The sequence below is a fragment of the Balaenoptera physalus genome, assembly GCF_965194825.1.
Source record: "Balaenoptera physalus genome assembly, chromosome: 15".
Lineage (NCBI taxonomy): Eukaryota > Metazoa > Chordata > Mammalia > Artiodactyla > Balaenopteridae > Balaenoptera > Balaenoptera physalus.
This window is the reverse complement of record NC_138894.1, coordinates 67,342,471-67,357,593: the sequence shown is the minus strand read 5'-3', so window position 1 is coordinate 67,357,593 and position 15,123 is coordinate 67,342,471. Positions and strand designations below refer to the sequence as shown.

Genomic DNA, 15,123 nt, shown 5'->3' with positions numbered 1-15,123 from the left:
AGACTCTCAACCACTGCGCCACCAGGAAAGCCCCGCTCCTACCTTTTTAAACGATTATTTTCCTCCAATCTTTCCCATTAAAAATAATTGCTTCCAAATATATTTGAATATATTAATTTCTTTTCTTTCTCCTCCCTTCTCCGAGAATTATAACTAATAGATCAAAACGAGAGCAGACAGTATGTGTCACTAAACCAAAATAAGGGCAAGTTAACAGCCAAAACCTCTGTAGCACTTGTGCAGGAAAACTGACTGATTTTGAGGTTATAGAAACAATCTCTATGAGTTTGCAACACTCACGCCTGTTTTATGTCCAAAGCTGCTTTCATTCCCCCCCCTGCATTCTAGTCTTATATTCTACCAGATTGATTGGGTGGAATTCAACTCTGCTTGACATTTTTGCAAACACCTGACCCCAATTACAATTTTGTTAAAAAATATTTTTCCTACGAAAATATTTATTTCACTCATTCTGAACCTTTATGACCATTTCCAAGATCCTAAGTTAATACATCTGGAAAACAAGTGAGTATTCTCTTAAACCAATTCCTAACTTTACCTTTCGGCTTCCAAAATGATGTTCTCAAGTCAAAGGATCAATGACATTGTGTGCAGTTATACTTTACAATTACTTTTCCTGATTTCACAATAATGGGAGCTAAACTCTGGAAGAAATAAGGGGCAGCCCCAAATTACTGCACGGCCCTGCCATCTGTGAGCGTGGGGCAGTGAAAGCTTGGGAGTGCCAGCAGGGGCTCTGGGAAGTCAAGTCTTTTACCAGGTTAAAAAAGTCAGCAGAAAAATATTTCCACATAGTATATTAAAGAATACTCTCATCCGTTCTATTTTATTGGACATTAATGGCACTTATTAATTAAGGCACATGTCCCTTACAAAATGAATGAATGAATGTTTACCAACCAAATTAAAAACAAAAGCTTTCCTGTCAAAAGAAAAAATAAACGAATGAATGAAATACTCAAGGAAAAGGACTGGTGTGCTGCTGAGGGAGAAAAATATGTCCTGCATTTTTTAGATGAAGCAGAAATATAAGGTCAGAATCTTAACATCTCAATCTATTCAATGTCTCAAAATTAGAAATTAATTGCCACTTTGCCAGGTGTTTGCCATTGAAATTTAACTTCTGAGTTGGTTCTTATAAATTCAAAAATGTTACCACTTATATGTGGAATCTAAAAAATAAAACAAGTGAATGTATATAACAAAACAGAAACAGACTCACAGACATAGAGAACAAACTAGTGGTTACCAGTGGGGAGAAGGAAGGGGGTGAAGGGCAACATAGGGGTTGGGGATTAAGAGATACAAACTACTATGTATAAAATAAATAAGGTACAGGATATATTGTACAACACAGGGAATATAGCTATTATTTTGTAGTAACTTTAAATGGAGCATAATCTATAAAAATATTGAATCTATGTACTATGCTGTATACCTAAAACTAATTTAATATTGTAAGTCAACTGTATTTCAATTTAAAAAAATAAGGAGAGATCAAGAATTTGGTAGGAGACTGGATGTTGAAAGCCTATTTAAAAGAAAAAGGCAAGCTGCCTAAAATGTAGAATGGCCAAAGAAAATATTTACAATGCAACATTTTAAGTCAAGCACTTATAAATAGTAGTTGAAATACATAAGTACATTAGACTGTATTTGCTATAACATAAAGTAAAACTTCCTAACAAGATTATGAAAGTGATTTTTATTATTTTGGTAATGGTGTCCTATTACAGGTAATTACAAGTATAGAATTTTTTAAATTTGGTACATCAAACAGTAAAAGCCACATATTAATGCTGTGTCCCCCAAATCTATTTCGGTTACAACTATGTACTACAGTTGCTATGTACAGATGGAAAGCATACATGATAAAATACAAAAACAAGAAAAGGTTAAATAAGAAGTTATCTTTGAATTACAAACATCTACTAAAGTATACCTTTGTATTACACAGTTGTGTCATAGCTAAAAAACATACAAATTAATACATAATGTTGTGCAACTATTTGATCTAATATAGATGTGATATGAAAATATTAAGGCCATAATAGCATTTCACAGGTAAAGGCTAAGTTCTGAGACATGAAAGCTTTTAGATAATCCACAAAACAAACCTGAGACATCTTCCTCTTGTTTTGGAAAAAAAGCAGTTTCCTTACAAAGTCAAAGCTTTAACATATAAATGAAGCATTTAATAAACAATACACTTTAACTATTGTAATAACCTGGAGTAGATGTTCTGACTAAAATGGTGACCAGCAAATACATTCTTTCTCTGGCAGAAATAAAATTAGATTTTCTGATCAAGCTAGTAACCTGATTACGGTAGCCCCCAAATTTGGTTATTTTTATTTGTTTGTTTTTGGTTTTGCTTTCCTTCCTTTAACTGGGTTACAAACATATTAAATAAACCAGGAAATCTCCCACCTTACTTTCTTCTACCTCAGCCCACTGCCGAAAGTGCCAGATGAACCGAGCCTACGGACATAAAAACCGGCTACAGCACATCTGGACCCGGTTGACTTAAGCAGGCATCCAGATTGGTACATGATCGCTTTTGCTGCCACACATCTCTCAGAGTAAGCAGGCTAGGGCAGCCCCAAATTACTGTCTCAGCCCTGCAGGGGGTGGGGTGCAGGGAAGGGTGGGTAACAATGTTTTGGAATGGCCAGTACCCCCCAAATTGAAATGTATTGGGTAAGCCTGATTTCTACAGTTGACTTTAGTGCCTTTAAAAATACTGGCACAGTGTTTTCATATTCAAGAGGTACAGCTGTGAGATTTTATTAATTAAAATTATATAAAATTTTTATTAATAAAAATTCCAAATTATAAAATAGAGTTGCTATGTTGTAGATTTTTAAAAATCTATTTGGGATTCAACACTGGCACGTGGAACATCTTTCTTCTAAATATTCATACTTCAAACTAATTAATTTTGAAGAAGTAGGAGAATGTCTAACCATCTTTCTTCCTTTTCTTTTTTTTTTCCACTCCTTTCTCTTACCAGACCCCACAACCATCATGCACTCCTCCCTTTATAATTTTGATAAAAAGTTTCCTAAAAGCTTAATGAAATGTAACAAGCAGTAAGCTTTTAGGACACTGCACAACTTCTTTTGGACGTCTGTGAGCAAAAAACTTAAAATCCAAACTTCACTTTGTACATTGTCAATCTTCCATCACTTTTTAAAAAAGGTTTTCAGGTTATTTACATAAACTGAACATATATATTTTGTTCAAGCTTTATGTTTTCACAGTTACCAAAGTGACTGCTCGCTGGGTTGGCCATCTTAAATAGCACAACTGATCTGACTAGCTCCACTGAAATGCAATGCAATCCTCCAAACAACTTCCCAAGACTGATTCTGACTTTCCAAAACACAAACACCAATGCTATTTTTTGAAAAAAATCATTTAAAAGAGAAACTAGGTCCACTATAATGGGAATTTTCCCCCTTGTTATTTAATAAAGGACATCCAGATAATTCATTGCATATTTTCATTATTCCCCAGGCAGACACAGCTTCGATCTCTCTGCCTTCCACAGGCTAATCGTCAAATTTGCACTAACTTCCTAGAACTCAGTAATCAGAATGGCTTTAAAATAAAATTAAAATTTAAGCATGTCAAGAGTTTGGAATTAAAACATATTAACTAGATCAATTTCAAAAAAAGATTCTGTATTGTGAATATAATTTTAATAAGCATGTTGTAAAGTGATGAGGAACACATCTTGCAGATCTAATTTTGAGATTTTTCATTCAAATTTTGGATGAGAGAAGAGACTTTGCTTCAACTTGGTTTCCATGATGTCAAAAACAGTTGATTTAATCAAGGTCATACCACGTATTTGAACCAAAATTGGTTAAATTAGTTGTACTTTTCTATTTGCTATGACGTTATAAAAGACACTTTTCAACCCTTTCTTGACCAAAATAATTAATACTAACTGTTTAATAATAAAATAACTAATACATATTGCTTCTGAATAATTATGTAATATATGTACCCATATTGAACACTACTTGGTGACTTTTTAACCTATGAGATTTACTGAAGTCAGTACATTACAATCACACAACTTAAAGCTTAGCTAAGCTGGTAAATTTTTTTTCTCATGATTGAAATTCTGTACTTCAGCAACCAAGAGCGGTATGACTTCAGCTTGGAATTTTTTACAATTTAACAATTTACACTTTAAAATTCATGAAATCACTGAAACCCACTAAATCAACTGCTATTAATTTCTTTCCAAGCAAATAACTTTATGACTCATCCAGAAAAGTAACAGGAAGCACATCAGTTGGCAAAAAGATAAATCCATCCACAGATATTAGAGCCTAACTAAGCTATTTTATTGAAAAGGTGAGAAGGGAATTTCTGGTCTTTACTTTTTCCCTTATCACCCCAAATCACGTCTTACACTGAAATTATTTGCCTTTGCATATTCAACAATATTTCCTGAAACTTTGCTTAATACGGTTTTCTATGGAGCAGACTTCAGCACACAGAACATCAATCTTGGATCCCACCCGACAAGGCATGGTTACTAAAATGCTTCTTTATTAGGTAGTTCTGTATATGTGCACATGTGTGTTTTAACTCCAAAGAATGCTCCCTCAAGAAATTATTATTACCAACATTCAATATATGTATAAAAATTCTTTGGGTCCTTTAATTCTTTGACTCAAAATATCTCCTGGAGCTCCTACACAGCCCACTGCTCTGAGGACATGTGTGCAAAGCACATCATCTGCGGGTCAGTTGGTTTATGCTCACTTTAGAGGCTAATTGAGAAAGTGGCATGGAGGAGCTAGGAAAAAAAAACAAAACCTTAATTTTACTCTCCATCCCCCAAGACTTGTGTACTTATAAAATTTCTGCTTGCCTCTGGCTTCTCACTGGCAGTCTTCCTCAGCTTGTAACTTTTGGACAGCACTATCAAGGAGCTCCATGGACTCTCTGAGAGTGACATTGATTTTAAATGACTTGGGTTTAATGGTCAGGCCGTAATTAAAATCCATTTTCGAAGGCTCGTCGGGATTGGCCCTGAAATTGCACTCATGAGCCAGGATGGAGATGAAGAGAAACAGCTGCATCTTGGAAAGCTCTTCCCCGATGCACCGCCGTTTGCCCACTGAAAAAATCATCACACTGCTGGCCAGGTCCTTGTTGATGAAGCCATCCTTGTCCAAGAATCGGGCTGGATCAAAGTCTTCTGGGTTAGACCATTTCACTGGGTCATGATTCACGGACCACTGGTTAACAAAAACCACCGTGTCCTTGGGGATGTGGTAGCCCAAGACAGAAGCGTTGGCCGTGGTGGCGTGAGGAATGGTGACGGGCACAAAGCTGGAGAAGCGCATGGCTTCATAAAGAAAGGCCATGACGTAGGGCAGGTGGGGTTGGTCGTCCAGGCAGGGCAGCCGGTCCCTACCCACCACTTGATCCAGTTCTGCCTGTACCCGAGCCTGCACTTCCGGATACCTGTTTGGTTTTTAATGCAGAGAGAGAAAATAAGTCAGGAACACTAATTCTTCTTTCATCTAGAAAACCCATTACAATTTATTTTAATACCACTGTTCTTTAAACTGGCTATCTGAATCAGAAACTGAATTAAGATTTCCAGCAAAAAAAAAAAAAAAAAAAATCTAAAATGGTTTCCTAATTTATCACTGCATTACAAGATGGAGTTTAACAGTTATATTTCCTGTAATAAGTCTCCTATGGCTCAAGCTCTTTTTCCCATCATAAGTCAAAAAAAGGTCTAAGTTTTCTCAGCCTGAAAAAGCACAACAATGGATAAGGTCGACTTCTCCATTGGGCACAGCAGGGACAGTGCCTAGGACCCACAGTACTTTTGAGGGACTCATGAAAATTCATTTCTTTTAAAATCAGAAGAAAATAAACTTTTAGGTCAATGAAAATGTTTCAATATATAATTTTAATATATTAAGCTTTATACCAATGTAGTCATAAAATTTAACTTAAAAAATTTTTATTGAGTAAGACGTCTACAAAGGCAAAAGCACTGGGGTCCACAAAAATTAAAATGTAACCCTCAAAGTGAGTTCTTCTTTTCTCCTCATCTCCCTAGACAGTTCCAGCAGACACACTGTTCTCATTTTATACAAAGATAATTGGTATCCTGAGAGATAAAGCTGCACATCTTCTAAATTTAAAAGCAAATCCCCAATGTTCATGAGATTACCGTACAGATTGTAATACTTATTCACTGTTGCCGATAAAACTAGTACAATCCTTTTGGAAAACAAAGCAAGATCAATAAGGGTAACTCCTCCCCACCCTTTTAAAACCCAGTGATCTAGAAATGTATTTTCAGGAAATAACTTAGCAGGTACAAAAACATAACTACAATAGCTGAAATATTAAAAATGCAATCAACATTAAAACACAAGAAATGATTGTATATAACAACCCATTACTATGGCAAAATGTTATGTAGCCATAAAAAATTACTAAAATAAAGTTTAAAAGACAGGGAAATGTCCACTACAGTAAGTAGAAATGTCAGAAGTCAAAAAATTTGTAAATAATTCTTGTGAATCTGAAAAAATAATTAAGCACACATGTGGTGAAATTATGGGTGATTTTAAAAATTGCTTCTTTAGCTTCATACTTCAGGGGTCTGCAAACTTTTTCATAAAGGGCCAGAGAGTATATATTTTAGGATTTGTGGATCAAACCCACTGCCTCCCAATTATCCAACTCTGCCTTGTGCTGTAGTGTGAAAGCGGCCATAGACCATACATGAATGAATGGGCATAGCTGTATTTCCATAAGACTTACATACAAAAACAGGTAATGTACTTTGTCAACCCCTGTCGTATTTTTTTCACTAAAAAGAAGAAAAAAGGACTCATCAGCTATACCGAATTGAAAGTGATCCCAAAATTGTTTTACTTCTTTTTGCTGCCCAATTGGAGTACCTGGAGAACGATTTACAATTCGGTTTCTAGTGAAAACAAGAAAAGAAAAAAAGAAAGGCTGTTTCAAAAGATAACATATTTTTCTGGGGATGCAAAGGACTTATTGATCCCATTCTGGAATTGTCTTCTTCCTGACCTGTTATTACTGACTTCTCTTTATTCGATTTCTGCCCCTCCCCCATATGTGTTTCCATGATATTAATACTGAAGAGTGATTTTAAACATAACAAAAATTAAAAAGAAAGAAAAAGGATTTGTGAAAAGCAGTTGTACATTCCATAAGGAAATATAGGATTCTAATGCAGTGGATTCTAACAACAAAAGAAGTTGTTTTTAACCTTCCCGTTTCTAGGGGGCCAGCAAATTCAGCTTCTCCTATCGCCTACCTGTGCGCCAAGAAATTGCACAACCAGGATTTCTGGTCTCTCAAGGCAATCAAGAGTTGCCTTGAATGAGACATTTGCCCCTGGGGTAAGATTGCCAGATAAAATACAGGCTGCCCAGTTAGACATGAATTTCAGATAAACAACAGCGAATCTTTTAATATAACTATGTTCTATGTAAAATTTATTTTTTATTTGCTCAATCTTGCGGATACCGGGACCTGTTTAATTCGTGCGTGTACAAATTTAGCAGAGGTCCGCGACTGGGGTCCAACTAACCGAGCCGAGCCCAAGGATCCTAGAGGGCTGCAGGTGCCTCCCGCATACCCAGTTTGCCTTTCTAGATGCCGCTCTGCGTTCGGTAAAGTTACTGCTTCTCCCATTCTTTACACTGACACTTCTAGCGCGGCGGTTTTAGAAACCTAGCACAATCCGCTGGTTTCTGGCCGCTTTCCTAAAATTTCGGATTAGCGGTCCGTGAGGCCCGACCGCCAATCGCTACCTTTGCCGGGGTACAAAGCCCTGACGAGCGGTTGGCTTTTGGCTCCAGGGCCGGGCGGCTTCCGATCTGCGCTGAAGACTGGCCGAGCCGATTAGGCTGCTGTGTTTATTTAACATATTTTTGTTTTTTACTGCGCTGCCCTTTCCTTCGGAACCGTTCCAAATTTGCTTTTCCTGTGCCATCGCGGGAGATCGGGGATGATCAGCGGGCACTTAAAAAAAAATCTTTCTTTTCCAAGGGGTTTCACACAAATTTGTCCCCACTCGGAGCGGGTAGCGACAAGATCAAGGATGCGGAGCCATCCGGGCGCCGCTGGGTGGGGCGTGCGTGCGCGCCCATCTCGGCCAGCACCGTGCCTTACTGAGTCGCGCTTTCCGGGCGCGGTCTCAGATTTGGGAGGTTGGGACCTTGAGCGAAACCCCAAACCCTCCCTGCGCGCTAGTCGCGCGACCTCAGCATATTCTAATTCCACTCTGCCTTTTACAGAGGAGGGGAGGAAGGCCATCCCGAGCCTCCTGGAGGCTTTACCTGGTGAAGAGGACGAGCAGCCACTGCAGCGCGGTGGAGAGAGTATCCTGGCTGGCGCCGAAGATGTCTGTGACGGTGGCCGGCACGTACTCTTCGTCCAGCCGCGCGCCGCCGTCGCCAGAGCCCGGGGCAGCTTCCTTTGCCGCCGAGAGGATGAAGGCGTCCATCATGTCGCGGGGGGCGGCCCCGGGCCGAAGGCTTTCACGGTGCCTCAGGAACTTGTCTAGGACGAAGTTGCTGAAGTTGCGATTGAGCGTCTCGAATTCACGGAAGGCAGTGCGCACGGGGTTGGGGAAGCGCTGCAGCCAGGGCAGCACGTCCACCAGGCTGCCCGCGCCCACCGTGCGCCCGAACTCCTCGTTGTGGCTGAGCAGCTCTCGGAACTCGGCGTCGTCGTGGCTGTAGCGGCAGCCGAAGCAGACGGCGCTCATGACGTTGGCCACGGCCACCACGGTCAGCGGCCGCGGGTCGAGAAAGGCGCCGCCCGCGCTGCCGCGCACCAGCAGCTCCACCAACTCCCGCGCCTCGCCCAGCACGTGGCCCTCGAGCACCCGGCGGCCGCGCGGCTGGCGCGTGGAGAAGGCTCGCATCGTGCTGTGCGCCGCGCGCCGCTGCGCCTTCCAGCTCTCCGAATACTGGCCGAAAGCCAGGCTGCGGCCACCAGACACCACGCGGAAAGAGGCGAAGGGCGGCCGGTCGGCGAACGCGGCGCCCTGCTGCACCAGGGCCTGGCGGATGGCGCGCTCGCCGTTCAGCACCACCACCCGGCAGTTGCCCAGGCGGATCTGGAAGACGTCGCCGTAGCGCCGCGCCAGGCGTGCGAACGAGACATGAGGCGCCGGGCCCATCGACGCCGCATTTCCGATCAGCGGCCAAGCGAAGGGACCCGGGGGCGCGGACCCCGGCTGCCGCCGCCGCTGCCTCAACAGCCACTGGCCCACGTGCACCGCGGCCAGCACCGAGAGCAGCAACAGGAGCGTGGTCTGCTGGGCCGACAGAGGGATAGGCGGCAGATGCTCGTCCGGGCTGAGGCTGGTGGCCATGCTGGGGAGAGAAGGGCGAAGGCGTGACACTCAGGTAGGCAGAGAAAGGAGCGGGCGCCCTACGCTCCTACCCCCGGCCTCGGGCTACCGTGCACTGTTGGGTAGGGAGGGGGTCGTGCGTAGGTCAGCTCAGGGCTAGCTCACTGGAGAAGCCGCTGAAGACGCCTCTTGCCATCCCAAACCCATTCCCCAAAAGCGAAGGGAAGGGTCGTGTTTCTACCTCTCTGTGACCCAGACTCCCCCCGACCCCGCCCCAGCCGCGTAACGGTTCCTGCAATTCAAGGGCAACACGGCGGGCATCAAGGCTGTGGCGCTCAGTTCCCTCTAAGTGCCTACCACCCCGGCCCCTGCGCCCCCCGTCACCCCTGATCTGCGAGAACCCATCACAAGAGGCCGCAGGAAGGCGGCTCCGCCGACAGACTGACCTGCAAGGCGGCGCGGTTTCCAGCAGCGCCAGACGGCCGGCTCCGAGGACGGATTGGGGCCTTTGTGGGATGCAAGACCGCAACCTAAGTGTCTCCAGGAAGTCGGAGGCCCGCCCTGGACACCTGTTGCCAGGTCTGGGAACTTTAGCGCCCACTCTGGAGTCTCTAGGCGTCGTCAGAGCCAGAGGCGCTTGGATTGGGATGGGGGCGGAGAAAGGTGCCTTCTTTGCAGAGCCCCGCTGCACCTGGGCCTCGGCAAAGTCAGGGTTTTCTCAGTGCGTGGGGATTGCGACTGCGGGTCGATGAATAGAGTCAATACCCAGCCCCCACGCCCCCCGCACGGCTCTGACAGCTGGCGTCGCACAGGCGTGGCCCGTTTGCACAGTCACTCGGGAGAGTCAAAACGCGCCATCCCGCTTCTCTTTTTCAAGGTCTGTGTGGGGGAGGAGGCAGCGGGACCTGACGGGGGCGGGGCTTGCGGGGGGCGGGGCGCGCCGGGACAGTCCAAGCCTGTCGGATTCCAGCTTGGGTCGCCGTGCGCGGGTGGTCACGCGAGGCGGCCCCGGAGCGCCCCGACGGCCTTGGCGCAGTAGCTGGCGGCTTTCCTGGAAGCAGCGGTGTGAACTTTTCGTTTGCCCAAAAACCACTCTTCCTCGCAGTCACCCCCGATCGAGGCCGCACAGTTTCCCCGGGACACAACCTGAGTACTTCCCTGCGCTCTCAGTGGGAGCGCCTCCACGCCCCGAGCGTACGACCTCCCTTCCCTCTCGGTGGCTTGAGCGTCCTTCCCCGAGAGAAAACCGCTCGAGATCCTTGGGCGCCAGAACCGGGAAAGGAAACCTGTCAGTTTGGAAAAGAAAGTTCGGTTGTGGTAGCGGTTTGCCTTACTGCATCCCGAATTGTTTTATTTTTATTTTAACGTTCTCGCAAGCAAATCGGCCGGTCATGTCAGGCCCTTTGGCGAGCAAAGTTCTCCTTCCACCTTGCGCGGCGAGATCGAGAATCCCTGAAGGACGCCGCTCCCCCGCCCCGGGGCCCAGAGTGTCCTTGGCACACAAAGGCCAGCCAGAGCTGGCGCACCGCAGCTGGCCCCGAGGTTTCCCGCGTAGAAACTCCTCCAGGTGGCGCCGCCCACTGGAGAGCGCGGGGCAACGCTGGCCGCGTCGGAGGCCCTGGCGCCCGGCCCGGGAGCCAAGCTGGGACGAACACTGGAGAGAGGAGGGGAGGGAGGGCGCTCTGAAGATTCCTGGAGGGAGGAGGCGAGGGGGGTGGGTGGTAGAAGAGGAGGCCAATCTCCGCGCGCCTGCGAACTTTATTGGGTTGAAAAATCTCTTCTGCTGTCGCCTCCCCCTTGCGTGCGGAGCTGTGCCTTGCGTGCGCCGCTTCTGGAAAGTCGGCTCCACTCATATCCCTCGGCGCTTCTCACGGCACCTCACACGCCGAGGCAGCGGCGGGGGCGGTGGCCGAGGGCGGGGCGCGGACCGCCACCACCCTCCGCGGCGCACGCACAGCCGCGCCCGCCCGGGCCGCCACCCGAAGGCCGGATCTGGGCTCGCGTTACTCTCGGAGTGGGGACTCTCTTGTCAAAGGGGAAGCCCAAGGCGCTTGGGCCGCGGTAGCTTCCCCGGCCGCGGCGCCCTTTCCAGTCGGCTAGTACAAAGTATTTTAAAGACCCTGGAGAGAAATGGTCTTTTCCCCAAGGTTGGGGAAAGGACGAGCCCGGAGAAAGGGTGGGATGTATAGTAGTTACCCAAGTAGGAAGTGTACTTCCGATCCCCCGGGGTTATCAAGTGTAAGTAAAGAAGTTGGGCGTTTACCACGTGACAGCCCTGTGCTTTTTGAGCTTTTCCGGCGCTGCGAATCTCTATTGTTTCCCGGTTTACAGCTGAGGAAACGGGTTCAGAGAGATTATATGACTTACCCAAGATCACACGCACTATAGTAATACATTTACAATCAAACGATATAATCTTAAATGATTTCTCTTTCCAAGTAAATGATTGAAATGCTTGCATGGGCAAAGTGGGGCGGTTTTCTACCCTCCCACCCTCACCTCCTGCTATCTGGTAAGAAGTGGAGCCAGAATTTGAACCCACGAAGTCGCACTCCAGATCGATCATACAAGTTTACGCGGAAGGAAATCCTCAGATAAAAGGCACAAATGCCTTCTTTCCTACCCGCCTTAAAAAAAAAAAAAAAAAAAAAAATCAGCTGGGCAGATTTTTTTAAAATAGTTTTTGGGGGTTTTTGTTTTGTTTTGTTTTACAGAATTGAGGATTCTGAGGATCCTAAAGAAATAGTATGCTAACCTTCTGCAGGTAAATTGGTTTTGAATAAGGGAGGCCTACGGCCTGTGCTTCATAGCTGACTTTGGAATAACTGGTTAAATTGTAAAGAAAAATAAAGGGACATCTTAAGAGTCTGACTTATTGAAAGGTTGAAACCAACATTAAAATATCTTATCTGATAAGAAAATGACTTTTGTAAAATTCTCCATTCAGTAGCTTTTGAGAGGTTCTCTGGAAATGATTTTACACTTCACGATGGGGTACTCAGTTCCGTAAGCAAGTTAGTTTTTGAGCAACTGAGTAAATAAGCATTGGTTTCCCAGGGCTGTGCTGGCATATATATCCTTTGAAATGAATTTTGTAGCAACCTTACAATATCCAGCTTTAGTATGACCTTTGTCTAATCATTCAAGACTGCCGCAATGTATCAGTCTCTTACTAGACTTTAGTAGACAAGAACTGTGTATGGGCTAATGCCAATTTTGAGCTATCAACATTCCTGAAAGCTTTTATCACAGTATCTCCGCCAGAATCAGACGGATGGAGGTGCTTTTAAACCAAGTAAATTTCTATCTTAAAAAGTACAAACAAAGCTGTTCCTAAGATCTCCTGTTTAATTCCTGAGTAATGTCATATAGTTTTTAGTAAACTAGATACATACCTTCCTGCCACAGCAAATAGTTCAAGCAAACCCTCCTCCAAGCCGTAATGCCTTGGGCTCAGCTCTTGCAGGACATGCCTTCAAAAGACAGAGGAACCAGTTGGGCAAATGCTGTCAGGAAGATAGACCTTATCAATTATGACAAGCCGAAGCCAAAATGACTGGCTATGGTAACGCCGAGCCTCAGGTTCTCCCAGGCTTTGCGGTGTAGACTTCTGTTGGAGGGTCCATCTGGTACCTGATGAAAATGCAGGGTAAATCCAAAGTGGCCTGTGGGTACCCCTGATCCAGCTCATGGTGGAGCCCTCACTCTAGTGAAAATCCACACCAGGCTTTTAAGTTACCTCAGTTCCTCAACCAAAGCCAGTGTCTAAGGTCTAGGGATCTCCTTTCAGTCAACAACACACAATACGGGGATTTTGCCTTCCCAAAACTCAAATTTGAATTGTTTGGTACAAATAACTTTCAAAAGAACAGCTAAGCTAGAAAGATAGTTCAAAGCAGAGGTTTAAAATACCTTGTATTGTATTGGTTCCATAGAACAGAAATCCAGCTGAAGCTTGTTTAAGCAGGACAGGAATGCACTGGCTCATGTGCAGGAAAGAATAATGGTGGTACCTCACAGGATGGAAGGACCTGGGGCTGCTCGCCCCACTGTCTAGTATGCTGGTCTCTGCTTGGGCTTCATTCCAGATACTCTCTTCATGTAGCGGGAAAGCTGGCCATGGGCAGCCTCAAATTAACCACCCCAAGAGAAAGAGAATATGTCTCTTTCAAGGTCATGACCCAGGCCCCTGGAAGAACTCTGTTGTGCCAGGTTGGCATCAGGCCTCCCTTGTGGCCAAAGGGCTAGTTCTGTTTTCAGAAAAGGAGAGATGGGGGTGGGGGGAACATGCTAGGAAACCAAAGATAAGAGTACCCTCAGTTCTCATGCATCCCACTTCTGTCCATCAGTCCCTTTTGGATTGAAGGATAACCCAAAATAATAATAAATTAGCATATGAGACAGGTACCTTGTGCCTGGAACCAATAGCCAAGAAAGCTCAGCCTTATGGGTTTTCTTCATGGGATTTCTCTCTAGCATAATCCCTGTGTCGATTTTATGGCTAAGCAATGTGCTCTACAGTGGAGTAGAAGCAGCAATCTCTGGCAAGTCTGACACGTGGGATGGGCAAGAATCAGTAATCAGACACATGCTAGTAGGCAGAGAAACAGGAATAGGGAGACACACCAAGTGGCTGCAGTGACTAAGAACATGGCAGAGGGGAGAGCTGTAGGGTACTGCACAGCTACAATATCCTACAGCTTAAATATGTGAAGGGGAATTGAGAGGATAGAGGAGTTGATACCAAAACTCTGTGCTCCAGCTGACTTGCTTCTGCATCCTTCTTCCTGGTAATATACAGGCTGAGAACCACAGAGCTAAAAATACATCTTATTTCATCTAATCTAAGGAGCCATCATTTGTAGGATGCACCATTATTTTCTGTACTAACATAAAGGCTACAGGACTGCCAATTGTAATCACACCATTGATTGTAAGACGTATTTTGATTTCAGACATGTTAAAATGGGTTTTTTTAAAGTGTGTTTTAGAGTCAACAAAGCACAATGCGTGCGAGCAATGATCCTCTGGATTCTCTGCCTTTGTATTAAGCAGTGGTGGTCCTGAGGTTTCTCAGATGGGGTAGTCCCAGGAGCGTGACCTTCCAAAGCCATCTCCCCTGCCTTTTATATTATTTGATATGGATAATTGATGTTTTCTGAATCCTATGTAAAGTGTGGGTAGAAGTAGCTTTGGAAGATTTTGCTAATTTTATCAATCTAAATATTGGGTTGGCCAAAAAGTTCTTTCCGGTTTTTCCATAATCTTATGGGAAAAACCCAAACTTTTTGGCCAACCCAATAAATCTAAGAAGAAGATAGTCTCTTGCTAATTCAGTGTAGCTTAAGACAAGTTTCTTAGCCCTCCTCCCCTTCCAACCTGATTGCCCCATGAAGCTCTTTCCATATAATCTGGTATTAGTGAAAGCCACAAGGCTATATTGTATTATTGTAGTTTCCCACCAAAATACTCTCATATGTATTTATTAGAAGTAAAGGGGCATCAGTGTCTGCAACGTACTTTCAAATGGTTCAAGGAAAAAAGACAAAGTGGGGGTAGGGAGAGAGAGAAGAAAATGATACAGCAAACGTGGTAAAATGTTCATAATTGGAGAATTTGGGTAAATGAAAGTTCTTTGTGATGTTCTTGCAACTTGTCTGTAAGTTTGAAACTATATCAAAATTAAAGTTACTAAAAATAAAAAAATAAGA

At 44.5% G+C, this 15,123-nt stretch overlaps 1 protein-coding gene across 1 annotated transcript; it reads right to left on the bottom strand.

Annotated features, from left to right (window-relative positions):
* Positions 1–1,707: 1,707 nt before the first annotated feature.
* CYP1B1 (cytochrome P450 family 1 subfamily B member 1) lies at positions 1,708–11,081 on the bottom strand. Its single transcript, XM_082427771.1, has 3 exons — positions 9,859–11,081; positions 8,391–9,434; positions 1,708–5,514 (listed from the first exon to the last, which is right to left on the bottom strand). Exons 2-3 carry the CDS (start codon positions 9,431–9,433, stop codon positions 4,926–4,928), a joined length of 1,632 nt encoding a protein of 543 aa, XP_082283897.1. The 5' UTR covers position 9,434; positions 9,859–11,081; the 3' UTR covers positions 1,708–4,925.
* Between the last annotated feature and the right edge of the window lie 4,042 nt (positions 11,082–15,123).

What these genes read in the sequence shown, in the direction of transcription:
- CYP1B1 (XM_082427771.1), bottom strand. Translation starts at nt 9,433, where the DNA reads ATGGCCACCAGCCTCAGCCCGGACGAGCATCTGCCGCCTATCCCTCTG. An exon ending in CTGCTCGTCCTCTTCACCAG is followed by an intron (nt 5,515 to 8,390) that starts GTAAAGCCTCCA and finishes AAAACCAAACAG; the next exon opens with GTATCCGGAAGTGCAGGCTC.